At 33.7% G+C, this 13985-nt stretch overlaps 1 protein-coding gene across 1 annotated transcript; it reads right to left on the bottom strand.

Annotated features, from left to right (window-relative positions):
- Window positions 1–2182: 2182 nt before the first annotated feature.
- LOC111888483 (probable methyltransferase PMT2) lies at window positions 2183–10274 on the bottom strand. The gene is made up of 7 exons (XM_023884652.3): window positions 9985–10274; window positions 8812–9460; window positions 7293–7503; window positions 5941–6229; window positions 3964–4353; window positions 2731–2808; window positions 2183–2626 (listed from the first exon to the last, which is right to left on the bottom strand). The coding sequence occupies exons 2-7, from the start codon at window positions 9451–9453 to the stop codon at window positions 2395–2397; spliced, it is 1842 nt and encodes a 613-aa protein (XP_023740420.1). The 5' UTR covers window positions 9454–9460; window positions 9985–10274; the 3' UTR covers window positions 2183–2394.
- Window positions 10275–13985: the final 3711 nt, after the last annotated feature.

A 13985-nucleotide genomic window follows, 5' to 3' on the forward strand; every position in this document is an offset into this window, starting at 1 on the left:
GAAAGAACAAGGAAGGGAATGATAAGGGAGTGATAGGAAGTTGGATATGATCACGAGTGAGTGTATGAAGAGGATTAGTAAGATGACACCAACCACGGCCATGGAGGAGACATCCAAAGAAGAATGGAGGTTGTGAGGAAGCGTAGGAGAGAGGTTGCAGTAAGAGTGGCTTATATTGACAAACTATGGGTGGCACCTACATTGACATAAAAGACTTCACGTCATCTATTTGGAATAACTTGCTAACAAGGAAAAAATATCTTACTTTTCCCTTTATTAAAGGGTCATTTCATTATTTTATACTTACAAAATTTAGTTTATAAACCATTTAAAAGCAAAAACAAAAGTTTATGAACAGACACCCTAAACAGTAATATGTTTAAAGATTTTAGGATTTTATAACAATTGGCTTAAGATATTTCAACAACCCAACACATTCAAATAAGAGAAAATTCGAGAAATGACCAAAATGAGGGGTGGTTTGAAGAAAAATAACCAAGGAAAAACACATTTCAGAAAATGACCAAAAGATCCGTAGAGCACCCTCTGCGGATCTATTAAGTCCTCTACGGATTTGCTACACCTATGCGGAATTGAGTTTTTTTTAATTTTTTTTTCATTTTTTTTGTGTTAATTTTAGTTTATTAATATTATTTTTTAAAAAATATATTAATACGTTATGTGATTATTATGTAAAAAAATTGAAAAAAAAAGTTTTTTTTTTCGTTTTTTCTTTTTTTTTTTTTTGCGTTAATTTTAGTTTATTAATATAACTTTTTTTAAATACAATAATACGTTATGTGATTATTATGTAAAAATTGACAAAAAAAGGTTAAAAATATATATTTTTTTTAAATACACTAATACGTTATGTGATTATTATGTAAAAAAATTTACAAAAAATGTTAAAAATAATGAATTGTTTTATGTAATACGTTTGCTAATGATGTATGTTTTCAATGTATTTGTGCTGTTTTGTATTTTATGTTCTATGGAATAAAGTAAAAGTTAACTCAACTGTTTCGTAAATAACCTAATACAATCAAATACATAATAATGTAATACAAATCGGTGCATATAAATAACCTAATTAAAACTGTACAAATATTCCATATTTTTTGAGGGTCAGCGTTGAAGGCAGTTAAACGGGTCCAATAACTTGGATCATTCACCCTGGTGGTCTCGTGGATATTAATATATGCACGAGTTAGACGGAGGTTATCCTCGGCGCTCCATGGTATGGAAGCCATTATGACGGAAAATATGAGGGTTAATTTTTCAAAAAAAAAAAATGAAATGAAGAAGAAATGGTACAAAATCGATGAAAGGATACGCATGGTAAAGTGATTTTATATTACTTATTCCGCAAAATTGTTTGGTGATCCGCAGAGCTGTTTGTCAGTCATTTTTTTATTCTCTAACAGTTCTGCGTATTCCCTTATGCAGAGGTGTACACTAATCCGTAGAGGTGATTCCAAGAAGAGAATACGTATGTACACTAATCCGCTGATAACAGTTCTGTGGATTCCCAAACAATTATGTGTTAGATATTAAACATAAGTTCATTATTTTTAACTTTTTTTGTCAAATTTTTTACATAATCACATAAAGTATTAGTGTATTTAAAAAAATAATATTAATAAACGAAAATGAACGCAAAGAAAACGAAAAAAAAAAAATCAGAAATCAAAGATTCCGCAGAGCTGTAGAGGATCCACAGAGCCATTAATGGATCCGCAGATGGTGCTCTGCGGATTAAACATAAGTTCATTATTTTTAACCTTTAATGGATCCCCCGAGTTAGACCTCATTCAAAAAAATTTATATTAGTGTATTTAACAAAAAGTTATATTAATAAACTAAAATTAACGCAAAAAAACGAAAACAAATTAAAAAAAAAAACTCAATTCCTCAGAGGTGTAGCAAAATCCGCAGAGGACTTAATAGATCCGTAGAAGGTGCTTTACGGATCCTTTAGTCATTTCTGAAATGTGCTTTTTCTTTGTTATTTTCTTCAAACAACCCCACTTTTTGGTCCTTTTTCGAATTTACTCTTCAAATAAACACACCAATTGGGCTTATCCATTAATTAAAATAATCCAAAAATATCAAGTTAGATCAATTTTCGCCGGTTCCATTTGCAATTCATGATTTAAATAAAAAATCAAACCAAACAAAACCGTTAAAACTTTCATGGCCAACATTAATAAAATGTTAAATCAAAACTACAAATTGAACAAAAAAAAAATTAAAATACACAAGGCCACTCTTAATTTTACACTATGCTCACCTCTAAATCTCAAACTAAAATTCAACATCTTGTTACATCTAATCAAAAGATCAAAACAACCCAACTTAATCAATCTTTCTTCTTCATCATCATCATCATCATCATCATCTCCAAGAAGTCAAATTTTGACCAGCAACCCAATATTGTTTGACTACAAACAATATTTTTTCAGGGACAAGAGGCCCATCTTCATGATCCACCATTTTTGTATCCCATCTCATTCCTGAAACAATTCTTTTCACCTTCATCACTTCTCTTTCATTGTCACGTATTATAACAGTTCCTTCTGGCCTTAAAATTCTATCCATTTCCAAAAGAATGTCTTCATAACTACACCTGTAAAGTATATATAATGAGTGTTATTATATTACAACATGTTTGTTTAGTTATGTAGAATTAACAAAAATAAATTAAATTAAATTAAGTGCATATAAACTTACTTGTCTTTGTACAAGGTGAAAAGACCATTTGCATGGATAAGGTCGTATGTTCTTGGGTATGTTGAGAAGGCTTCACACCTAAAAAAAAATATAGAGAAATAGGAGTTTATTTATTTATGTTTAGTTTATTTATTTTATTTTATACTATAGTTTTTGCAAGAATGAATGAGTTATAAAATGTTGTAAAAACTACCTTAACAATACAAAAAATGACTTTTTTATGTTCAAGTCTCTTAACTTTTTCAGATTCATTTTGCAAAAATTTACTTTCTCAAAATATTTTGAAGTGGACAGCATGTGAATTTTTATTTTTATTTCAGTTAATATTAGGGAACATTACAATAAAAAAAAATTATCTTTTGGGTGGTTTGGCAATTAAACACTACTACTTTATTATTTCCAATCACACCATGAAAGTTGACTTTATTTATCTAAAAACAAAGGGTAAAACGGTCATTTTTGTAGCCAAAAAAAGAAACTGGACTTTAGGTATAGAAATTACCAGTCATGATATATTTTGGTCAAAACATAATGATATTTTACCAAAATATAACGATTTTTTCGATAATTTGACATTATTATTTAAAAAAAAAAACAAGGGTAAAACGGTCATTTTGCAGTCTAAAAAAGAGACTGCACTTTAGGTACAGAAATTACCAGACATGATATATTTTGGTCAAAACATAATGATCTTTTACCAAAATATAATGGTTTTTTCTATAATTTGACCTTATTATTTAAAAAAACCAAAGAGTAAAACGGTCATTTTGCAGTCTAAAAAAGAGACTGGACTATAGGTATAGAAATTACCAGTCATGATATATATTTTGTTCAAAATATAATGGTTTTTTCTATAATTTGACCTTATTATTTAAAAAAACCAAAGGGTAAAAAGGTCATTTTGCAGTCTAAAAAAGAGACTGGACTTTAGAAATTACCAGTCATATATATTAGGTCAAAATATAATGGTTTATTCCACAATTTGACCTTATTATATTTGAAAAAACCAAAAGGGTAAAACGGTCATTTTGCAGTCTAAAAAAGAGACTGCACTTTAGGTACATAAATTACCAGTCATGATATATTTTGGTCAAAATAAAATGACTTTTTACCAAAATATAACAGTTTTTTCAATAATTTGACCTTATTATTTAAAAAAAAAAAAAACAAAGGGCAAAACGGTCATTTTTCAGTCTAAAAAACGGAGACACAACTTCAGGTGACATAAATTACCAATCATGATAGATTCCAATCAATCCACGTTCAAAAACCACACCAAGAGTATCCCTTTTAGCAACAGTCGGCATCACATTCATGACCCAAGACTTTGGAGACTCAAGAGCAGCAGCAAAGCTTCCAAACCCTGCATTCATATCCATGATATTACGATATCGCCCCGAGTCAATAATCTTATTCACTCTCTTGTAAGCATTAAGATGTTTTTGCCACAATTTATTGTCTTCTTGGAATGACTGAATGGAGACTCCATCAATGGAGCCACTACTGATTCTTGGAGGGATGTCATTAAGTCGTTCTGGAAACGGTTTTAATTCGCCACCAGAAACTTCATCTGTGTTGTTTGTTTCCATGTAAGGAGTCACACAAGCTTCCATTTCCTTGTACCTAAATAAAAATGTTTGTTCGTTACACTGTGTGTAAAAAAAAAGGTTATTCTTCTAACAACTAATGAGCTGATAATGTAAAAAGGTTAGGGAAATCTACAGGGAAGTCTCAAACTTTTGGGAAAAGTTTCAATAAAGTCGTAAAAAAAAAAATTTGAACGGAAAAGGGGCTTGTTATTTTGAGAAAATTATATAATCTGTCATTTGATGTTCAAATATAAAAAGGGTTTTTTTGTTAATTTGGGCAAAATGTTAAGTAATCGGGAGTTTTCTGTTCAAAAAAAACTTTTGGGAGTTTATTGAAACTTTTCCCAAAAGTTTGGGACTTTTCTGTAGATTTCCCGAAAGGTTGTTATTCCGACTACCCATAGGCTATGTTTGGCAGACTAGCTGGTAGCTGAGAAGCTAGCTGATAGTTGTTAGTTGAAAAGCTGGCTGATAAAAAATTTTGTTAGCTGATAGCTGAAACGCTAGTTGGTAAAAAAAATGACGTTTGGTAAAAAGTAGGTGAAAGATATAAAATGGCATAAAAGGGCATTTAAAAATTTTGTTTTTTTATAATTAATTAAGGGTTATATTTGGAAAATTGTAAAAAAGGTCTTGAAAAGCTAGTTTTTGGCTTGCCAAACATGACAACTTAAAAAAGCTCAAAAAATAAGATAAATTTATCAGCTAGTTGTGGCGCGCCAAACACAGCCAAAATGAATTAAAAGCATGTTTTTTTTTATAAATAATTAAGGGTAAATTCGGAAAAAATTTAAAAAGCTCGTGAAAAGCTAGTCTAAGTAAGCTAACTTATCCTTAAGATGGCCCACCACAAGCTTTTTCTTTTCGTTTTATTTCTAGGGTTAATCTAATAAAAGACCTTATATTTTGTGTTCTTTCCAGATTAAACCTCAACATTATTTATTTTATTGAAAAAGACCTTGCAGTTTTTCATTTTTTCCTATCCGTCCCTTTTAGTCACTTTTCTCTAAAAAACGTTGTAAAATGCAGAGGTTTTTTCATGAAAAACTACAAAAGTTGAGGATTTATTTGGAAACATTTGTTTTTTTTTTTGGAAAAAAAAAAAAACAAAGTTGACAGTTTTTCGAAAAAAAATGAAAAAATATAATGTCTTTTTCATGAAAAAAAAAAAAAAAAACACACACACACACACAAAATATAAGGTCTTTTATCAGATTAACCCTTTTTTTCCTTCTTCTAACAATCCCTAAACTACTTCAACTCAAACAACCATCATCTCCATGTGTGTGTGTTTGGTTGTTAAAACGTAAAGCTTTAAAATTTTAAATTGGGAAATCTACAGAAAAGTCCCAAAACTTTTAGGAAAAGTTCCAAAAAAGTCCTAAATTTTTTTTTGAACAGAAAAGTCCTATTACTTTGAGAAAATCATATAATCTGTCATTTGATGTTCAAATATAAAAAAAAAAATGACTTTTTCGTTAACTTGGGCAAAATGTTAAATAATCGGGACTTTTCTGTTCAAAAAGAAAACTTTTAGGACTTTATTGAAACTTTTCCCAAAAGATTGGGACTTTTTCTGTAGATTTTCCCATTTAAATTTAGTAAAGAAGTTATGTAGTACCAAACATCATCGGGATTTGTGGATTGACACAAAGTAACACGAGAGTCTCGTTCTTGACAATATCCTTGATTGACTCTTTTCCTCCAAATTGCAGTTTCACCTTTCTCATATTTCTTCTCCCAACAAAGAAGTTTAGCCATTTCCTCAATATTCCTTTGTTCCTTTTCCAATTCTTCTTTTGGTCTTTGCCATGACTTGAAATTAACTTTCCAATTAATTGGAGGCCCAGAAAGAACCCAATACCCACCCGGTCTCAATACCCGGTCAACTTCCATCATGTACTTTCCATCTAACACCAATATCATTTTACTTTATTAAAAGTTTGATTTTGATTTGATACCATTTTTTAAGGGAAATTATATAAAAATCATTATATATTGGGTGATTATGTGGTTTATTTTTTGTTAATCTCATAAAAGACCTTACCTTATGTTTTGTGTTTTGTTTTGGATTAAACCTGAGATTTATTTTTTTCCTGAAAAAGACCTTGTATTTTTTTCATTTTTCTCGATCTGGCCCTTTTAGTCTTTTTTTTTTTTTTTTTTCGAAAAACTTGTAAAAGGTGAGGGTTTTTTCGGGGAAAAAAGGGTTATTCTCATAAAAGACTTTATATTTTGTGTTTTGACTGGATTAAACCTCGGCTTTATTTTTTTCCTGAAAAAGAGCTTGTATTTTTTTGAAAAAACCCTCAACTTTGTTTTTTTTTTTCGAAAAAAAACCCTCAACCTTCGAACTGCTTCCAAAAACCCTCAAATTTTTTAGTTTTTCTCGAAAAAACCCTCACATTTTACAATCTGGCAAAAAAACTCTTTACAAAAAAACTCTTTACAATGTCTTTTTCGGGCAAAAAAAACAAAATATAAGGTCTTTTATGCGATTAACCCTTTTTCCAATCTGGCCCTTTTAGTTATTTTTTCCAAAAAAACTTGTAAAATGTGAGGGTCTTTTCGGGAAAAACTAAAAAAGTTGAGGGTTTTTTCAGAAAAAATGAAAAAATACAAGGTCTTTTTCAGGGAAAAAAATAAAGTTGAGGTTTAATCCAGAAAATACACAAAATATAAGGTCTTTTATGAGATTAACACTCGATCAAACCATAAAACTTTCAGACATTTTCCCAATTTAACCATTTTGATTTGATATAACTCAAAATGGTTCACTTGGTAAACTAGTGGTGCAACTTGATATAACAAAATTACCTATGAAACATAATATAACAAGTGAAAATTGTTGATTTGGAACAATGTGTGAAACTTGATACTTTTATGGAGTGATTGAAAATAATAAAGTATAAGTGGCTAAATCACAAAACAGGAAAACATATAATAATAAAGATTTAGACTTTATGAAATTACCATTTCCACCCCATGGAATCAAGCACCTAGAACAATGAGCCATGTCAAAAGACCTTGAAGGGTATGGAAGCTTTATAGTTCCAAGAACACCAATAATTGCAGGGACACCTCTTTCAAGGGCAAATTGGACTTGTGCTTCATGTGAATCTCTTGGAGCAAAAGACATGGCTATAACATTTCTTTTGAATAAGTATGCACCCCAACTCGCAACCTATATTCCAAAATATTTTACAAAAAATACAAGTTTTATTTACAAATTACAACCATAGAGAATTAAAGAGCAAATTGCAGAAAATACTTTATCTTTTAAGTTTTAGCCATAATAGAAGCATAATTTATTGACTTATAGTCGTGGTAAAAGGAGTTTCTATTTATGGGGGTAAAAACTAAAAAGAGTAAATTACACGAATGGTCCTTATGGTTTAGGGTAATTTGCACATTTGGTCCCTAACTTATTTTTTTAACTCGGAAGGTCCCTACAGTTTGTTTTTGTTGCGTGCTAGGTCCCTGTCTTACCTAAAAAAACTATTTTGCCCTTGACTTTTTAATTTATTTAAATAAGATAGGGTAGGCAAGGTAAAGTAATGTGAGGTGGAAGTGTGGCTGGAGATGTGTTTATTTAAATAAATCAAAAAATCAAGGGCAAAATAGTCTTTTTAGTTGAGACAGGGACCAAGCGTGAAAAAAAAAACAAACAATAAGGACCTTCGAGTTAAAAAAATAAGTTAGGGACCAAACGTGCAAATTACCCCAAACCATAGGGACTATTCGTGTAATTTATTACTCAAATAAAAATGCTAGTATGCATAGATAAAAACATGTCGGTACATTGCAATTATGGTTGATAAAAGGGTTAATCTCATAAAAGACCTTACATTTTGTGTTTTTTTCTGGATTAAACCTCAACTTTATTTTTTGCTTGAAAAAGACCTTGTATTTTTTCATTTTTTCTGAAAAAGCCCTCAACTTTGTATTTTTTTTCGAAAAAAACCAACAACCTTCTAAATGTTTCCAAATAAATCCTCAACTTTTTTAGTTTTTCCCAAGAAACCCTGACGCATTACAATTTATTTTGGGGTTTTATGCAGAAAAGTATCATTATTTTGGGAAAAATTTTGATAAAGTCCTTTTTTTTTAGCAGAATAGTCTCAATTATTTAATTTTACACGATAATCTATCATATCCTGTTAAAATAAAAATAAGGACTTTTTTCGTTAATTTGGGCAAAATATTAAATTATCGGGACTTTGTTGTTGAAAAAAAAAATTAGGACTTTATCAAAAAATTTCCCAAAATAATGGGACTTCTCTGCATAAAACCCTTTATTTCAGAAAAAAAAAATGACTAAAAGGGTCAGATCAGAAAAATTGAAAAAATACAAGGTCTTTATCATGAAAAAACACAAAATATAAGGTCTTTTACTCTTTTACAAGATTAACCCTTGGTAAAAAGAGTAAAGTACATATCTATTTCATGTAATTGTCCCTAGAAAACAATAAGGATTATTAAAGATACTTACACCACAACCAGTGTCCAATGCAGTTCTAACCATTCCATTTCCAATTGGAATCACAGATGCCAATTGATCAATATAAGCATCTGCTCCATGAGGAAACTGAGTCCCTCCACCTGGGAATCTAAACACATCGCCTTCATATTGAATCCAATTCTGAATCGCCTTTTCAACTGTCAAGCTCTTGTAAGGTGCATTAGCAAAAGGGACAAAATCCCTGCTTTTAGGCCATGGGAATGGAGTCACATACCCTTTAGGAGCTGGAATCAGACAATGAAGCTTCTCATTTTCAGGAGGACAATGTCTTTCTCTGTAGTTCATGAAGTCTCTAGGGAAAGTCATGGCACGCATTTGATCATGGCAAGGTGTGTAGTCAATGAATCTATCAGCACATGGTTGGAAAACCTTGGTTTGTTGTAGATCATGGAGGTTTTTGATTCCATCTCCATGGTGTGTTTCAATGTTTAGATTTGAAAGGACACTGCAATCTGCTGTTTTTGTTACTTCTTGTGCTATGCTGTCTCCTTTACCAAATCCGCTCTTTTGCCATGCTCCAAGTAGATAGAAGAAGCAACAGAGACCCACGACTATGAATATCGAAAAGGATCTTCGTGTTCTATTGTCTCCTGGATTCCCTTTGGTTGCCATGAATGACCTGAAACATTGATTCGAGAAATCAAAACGCCATTGATACATATCAAATCGACTGAAAAAGAAGCGACTTTGCAGGACTAGACGTTTAATCAAACACGTTGTAAGCATGTTTTCATTACTGTTATGATGTACTAGATATCTCATTGTGTTATGTTTAGCAATTTAGAAGAGAATTTGTAGGTGGATAGAGAGACAAAGGTGTAGAAAGGCGAGATCTTTGTGTTCAGAGCAGCGAAGAAGCTGATCAAGTTCTGTGATTGAAAGCATTCTAGCGCTACTACACAAATAAACGATCCCGTAACCCTCGGAAAATATTCCATCATCCATGATTATCTTAAGGATCTGGAACCAAGTAAACAGACCAGTCAACCACACACGGAATGGAGTGTAAAGCAGAAAAAAACATTTTCTAACCGATTGAAGTATTCACTCGTTTAAGAATAAAACAAAGTTGAACCCAATTAGGTATGACGTATATGGAAATAGATTGACCAGAAAAGCGGATCGAAGTGAGAAGAATCTTACGGATCTTGAAGACGATAGTGGAGATCTTGAGGACTTCGTTGGATCAAAACATGGACTGAGGGAGTGTAGATTCGTGTGACATATGATTAGCGATTATGGTTGTGTCGGTGGGGTATGCAGAGGGGATATGAGATGGGTGTTCAATAAATGAAGAGGAATTTGGGTTTTTGATGAAGATTATGATTACGAAGGTGATGATGGCCTGGGTGACCCGTTTGTTGGATTCTTTAACCCCAGTTGTGATTGGCCATGGATAGCCTTTTTCTCTCTCCAATTCTGATTCAATATCATCCTTAAATTGATAAAGATCATGTTCATTTTATAGCGAATATCATTCGTTAAATCAAGAGCTAAAATAATAGTTTTGGTCATTAAGATTTCTTTATACATGTTTCTAAGTTTATTTTTTTTTAGTTCGAATTCTTTCTCTATTTAATATATAACATAAAAGACGATAATACGTATCAATGGCAAGCAACCGAGCAACAAGGTGCATCGTTAGTCGTCTCTGGATGGCAAAATCAATTTTTTTGAAAACATCTGCGAATCTAAGAGATATAATATTAGAATGCATGACCTGTTGAATTCTGTTGATGAGCTTCACCGCTTCTTGTGCGTGAAAACCAAATATATCAAATGCAAAAGGTACAAAAACATGTTGATTTTTTATACACGCATTCTCGTGCTTTGCCACTTTGCACGCAGCGGCTTTCAAATCGGCATGTCCTGCTGTAAAACCCCCGCTCCTCAAACCGACGAGAGGAGAGCCCACTAAGATCCACACAATCGTGCTTCCCTCCTACCCATCCAAATACCAAAATGTCAGTCGGTCTGAGTATGGATCTTCCATTCTGCAGGTCCGTCAAAAAGTTCATCGGCGCTTCTTTCTTTACGGAAATACCAGCACACCGACAGGCATCAAAGAGAACATCCCTAACCACATCATATCGGTACTTGAAATCAGGGGGCTCTCTACAATGAACCGCATGTTCCCCAAAAGTGTCCAAACATGCCTTGCGGCAAACTGAGCATATCTCGTCAATTGGGAATAGAGGAATCATGAGGCGGTAATGAAGGATGATTCGGTACTCCACATGAGACATATGTTGGCCGAGGCCATCAATAGGGATAGTTAGCAGAAAATCTTGTGCATGAGGTGCTCGAAGACACTCAAAAATTGCTTTCTGTCTAACAGTCATGTCGAAGTCGACTTCCATATCTTTGACGATTTTGCTAAAAAGGGCACACGCCAATGGTTTTTGGGATTTAGGGGGCGGTGTCCTTATTAGTGAAACCGCTACAGTCGAATCCCGGAATCGTATCGCGAAGACAAGTCAAAGCACATAGGTAATCAGAGTCCATATCACATATGTCATTGTCACGTAAGATATGGTCTTGTAATGTCCAAGATTAGGCCCTTGAGGCTACAAATATGTAGGAGGAAACCGTGTATGTTGAGTACAAACCCAAACCACCGAAACGAATAGGTAAGGAAACCAGACGCCACTAGATGTCTCCAAAAAAGGGGCCTCCACATACCACCATATCCTCGACAAACCCGTGCAATCCTTTGTCAAAGAACAAAGTCGCCTCTTCTATGTGCACCGGTTGGTATGTCCTTAAACCAAAGAGGTTTTGCAATGCCCATACATGATCGAAGCAAAAGGAGATCACTCTACGGGTCACATAGTTGTGGAAGAAGACTCATCAAATCAATAGCATTGACCGCTCTCTTCATGGCCAGTCTGCTAATAAACCTTGCGTCTCTGCTAACAGCCCCCCTCCCCCTCCCCCAAGGAGCTTCACCCCCAAAGACGGTCTCCCTATATCCGATGGGAATAAATCGGCACAAAGCTTCCTACCATCACAAGAGGGCCAAAAAATCTCCGTTTTCTTAATGTTCATCTCAAGACCCAAACCTGGACCATTCACTCGAATAATGTTCAACACTCTAGCCACCTCCTTTGAATCCCCAATGACAGTCTCATCATCTAGATACCAAGCATGGAAAAGGAGCTTACAATTGTCTTTAGTCTTGTGCACAAGCGGATGCAAAACGAGGGCAAAAAGAAGAGGGCCCAAAAGGGTCGCCTTGTTGCACCCCAATGGCAGACCATATATGTTGGTCTCCTATATAAAGTCTCGCTGCTTGCCCTTATAAGAAATTCACCCACAAAGAAATAGAAGGGAACATCCTCCTAACCTCGTGGAGCAAGGCTGGTCTATCAACCAGGTTAAAGGCGTTTGAGAAATCCATTGTAAGCATTGCAAGAGATCCGTCAGTGTAGTGTTCACTCAACACCCTATTGGCATTGTGTAACACAACCTCAGCACCCCCAGACACACCAACCCTAAACTGAAAATCATTAAGGTACTTGGTCATTTCTTTACCCACACCTTTCATGGAAACCTTGGGGATCAGGCGTCTCCATATAGTGCCTACTAAAATTAGATGGATCCCATTGCCTGGTTTAATCAGAGTAATGAGAGGAGCAGATGCAACAAACTCTGCCAAAATGGACGGGCATCTTCTCGCTAACCATAAATTAACCACTTCAGTGATAGCACATATAAGATATGTGGCTATAGCAGGCCCTTCTCCACAAAAGGCATCCAGAACAAATAAGAAGAATCTATTAGACAGAAATATAGAAGTTTCTCCAATCTGAAAGGAAGGAGAGTACTCTAGTATCGTGTTTTGTGATCATCTACATTATTGTGGAACTATATCACAATTGATCCTCGAAGAACATCTTAGTGCAATTGTTTTGACTAAGAAGAGGAATCACATACTGTTGAAATGGTTCAATCAAGAGATGAGCCATACTTCGAAACAAATCAAGTTTTTGACCCATGCTCTAGTTACTATACATCGCATCTTGAAAATTATTTCATACTAAGTAGGATTATAACACCTCCTGAAATATGGAGTAATAATGTTTTCTTACTCTAGCACATTTGGAATTGGAAGTTATGATGTTTTGGTTAAAACAAAGGATAAACTAAGACCAATTATATGAAGTGTTTTTCTTGTCTAAATTCCACACTACCTTTTGAATATTTGTTTTTTTCTCATCAAGGAATGCTCCTTGAGAGAGAAACTTATATGTCAAGAAGTTAGTGGAAGTCTTATTGATCTTGAAAATTTTTAGGAGTCAATCGAGAATAACCTTTTAGTTATCACTAGCACACGACCTGAGGTTGATAACCTATCATGTTAAGTTGACACATTCTTGTTTCTGTGTACCTTCCAGTTGGGTTGGCAATGCTTATGAGTTTTATGGTTCTCATTTGACTGCAAAAAGGCAGATCACGTTAGTTAGTGATAGTACATTGATCAATATGGGTGAGCCGCTTAACAACATGGAAGCACTAGTAGGCCCTTGTGCTACAAGAAGGCAAGAAATTAAGAATAAGAAAAGTTGAGTCCATGAAAGCAAAAATAAATTTGATTTTTGTTTTGTCCTCAAAGTTATCTTATGATTAAAGGTTGGTAATTATAGATTCACATGGATGGGAACAAGTGTAACATCCTAAAAATTCAATCCAATTTAAAACTTTTTAAAACATTTAAAACCATTAAGTCATTACAATTTGTTTTCAGAATAGTTTAGACATCAGAGTATCCCCAGAATCAATCATGAAAATATAAGGAGGTGCACGATCACGCCTTCTCCTTCCCGCGATCATAAGAAATACCTGAAATAAAATCAACAATTGTAAGCCCGAAGCTTAGTGAGTTTCCCCAAAATACCAACGCTATACAAACATAACCATATCATATAACCAATACAAAACAACATGTATAATGATTCATCATCCTGACTAGTCCATTGGTTGGACTTTTAGGTCACATTGGGCCTTATTGGGCCCATTAGGATTTCATTGATCCCACATTGTCCAAACATCCCCCAAACAAGGTCTAAACATAATCAAAGCACACCGCTACCCGACATGGTGGCAGGAGGCGACAACCACCACCCTATGGTGGTGGTTTGAGT

The sequence above is a fragment of the Lactuca sativa genome, chromosome 4, assembly GCF_002870075.4.
Source record: "Lactuca sativa cultivar Salinas chromosome 4, Lsat_Salinas_v11, whole genome shotgun sequence".
Taxonomy (NCBI): Eukaryota; Viridiplantae; Streptophyta; class Magnoliopsida; order Asterales; family Asteraceae; genus Lactuca; species Lactuca sativa.

Coding starts and splice junctions, on each gene's coding strand:
- LOC111888483 (XM_023884652.3), bottom strand. CDS start 9,453: ATGGCAACCAAAGGGAATCCAGGAGACAATAGAACACGAAGATCCTTT. Junction 7,504..8,811: donor CATTGGACACTGGTTGTGGT/GTAAGTATCTTT, acceptor TTTGGAATATAG/GTTGCGAGTTGGGGTGCATA. Junction 4,354..5,940: donor ACAAATCCCGATGATGTTTG/GTACTACATAAC, acceptor ATTTTTATTTAG/GTACAAGGAAATGGAAGCTT.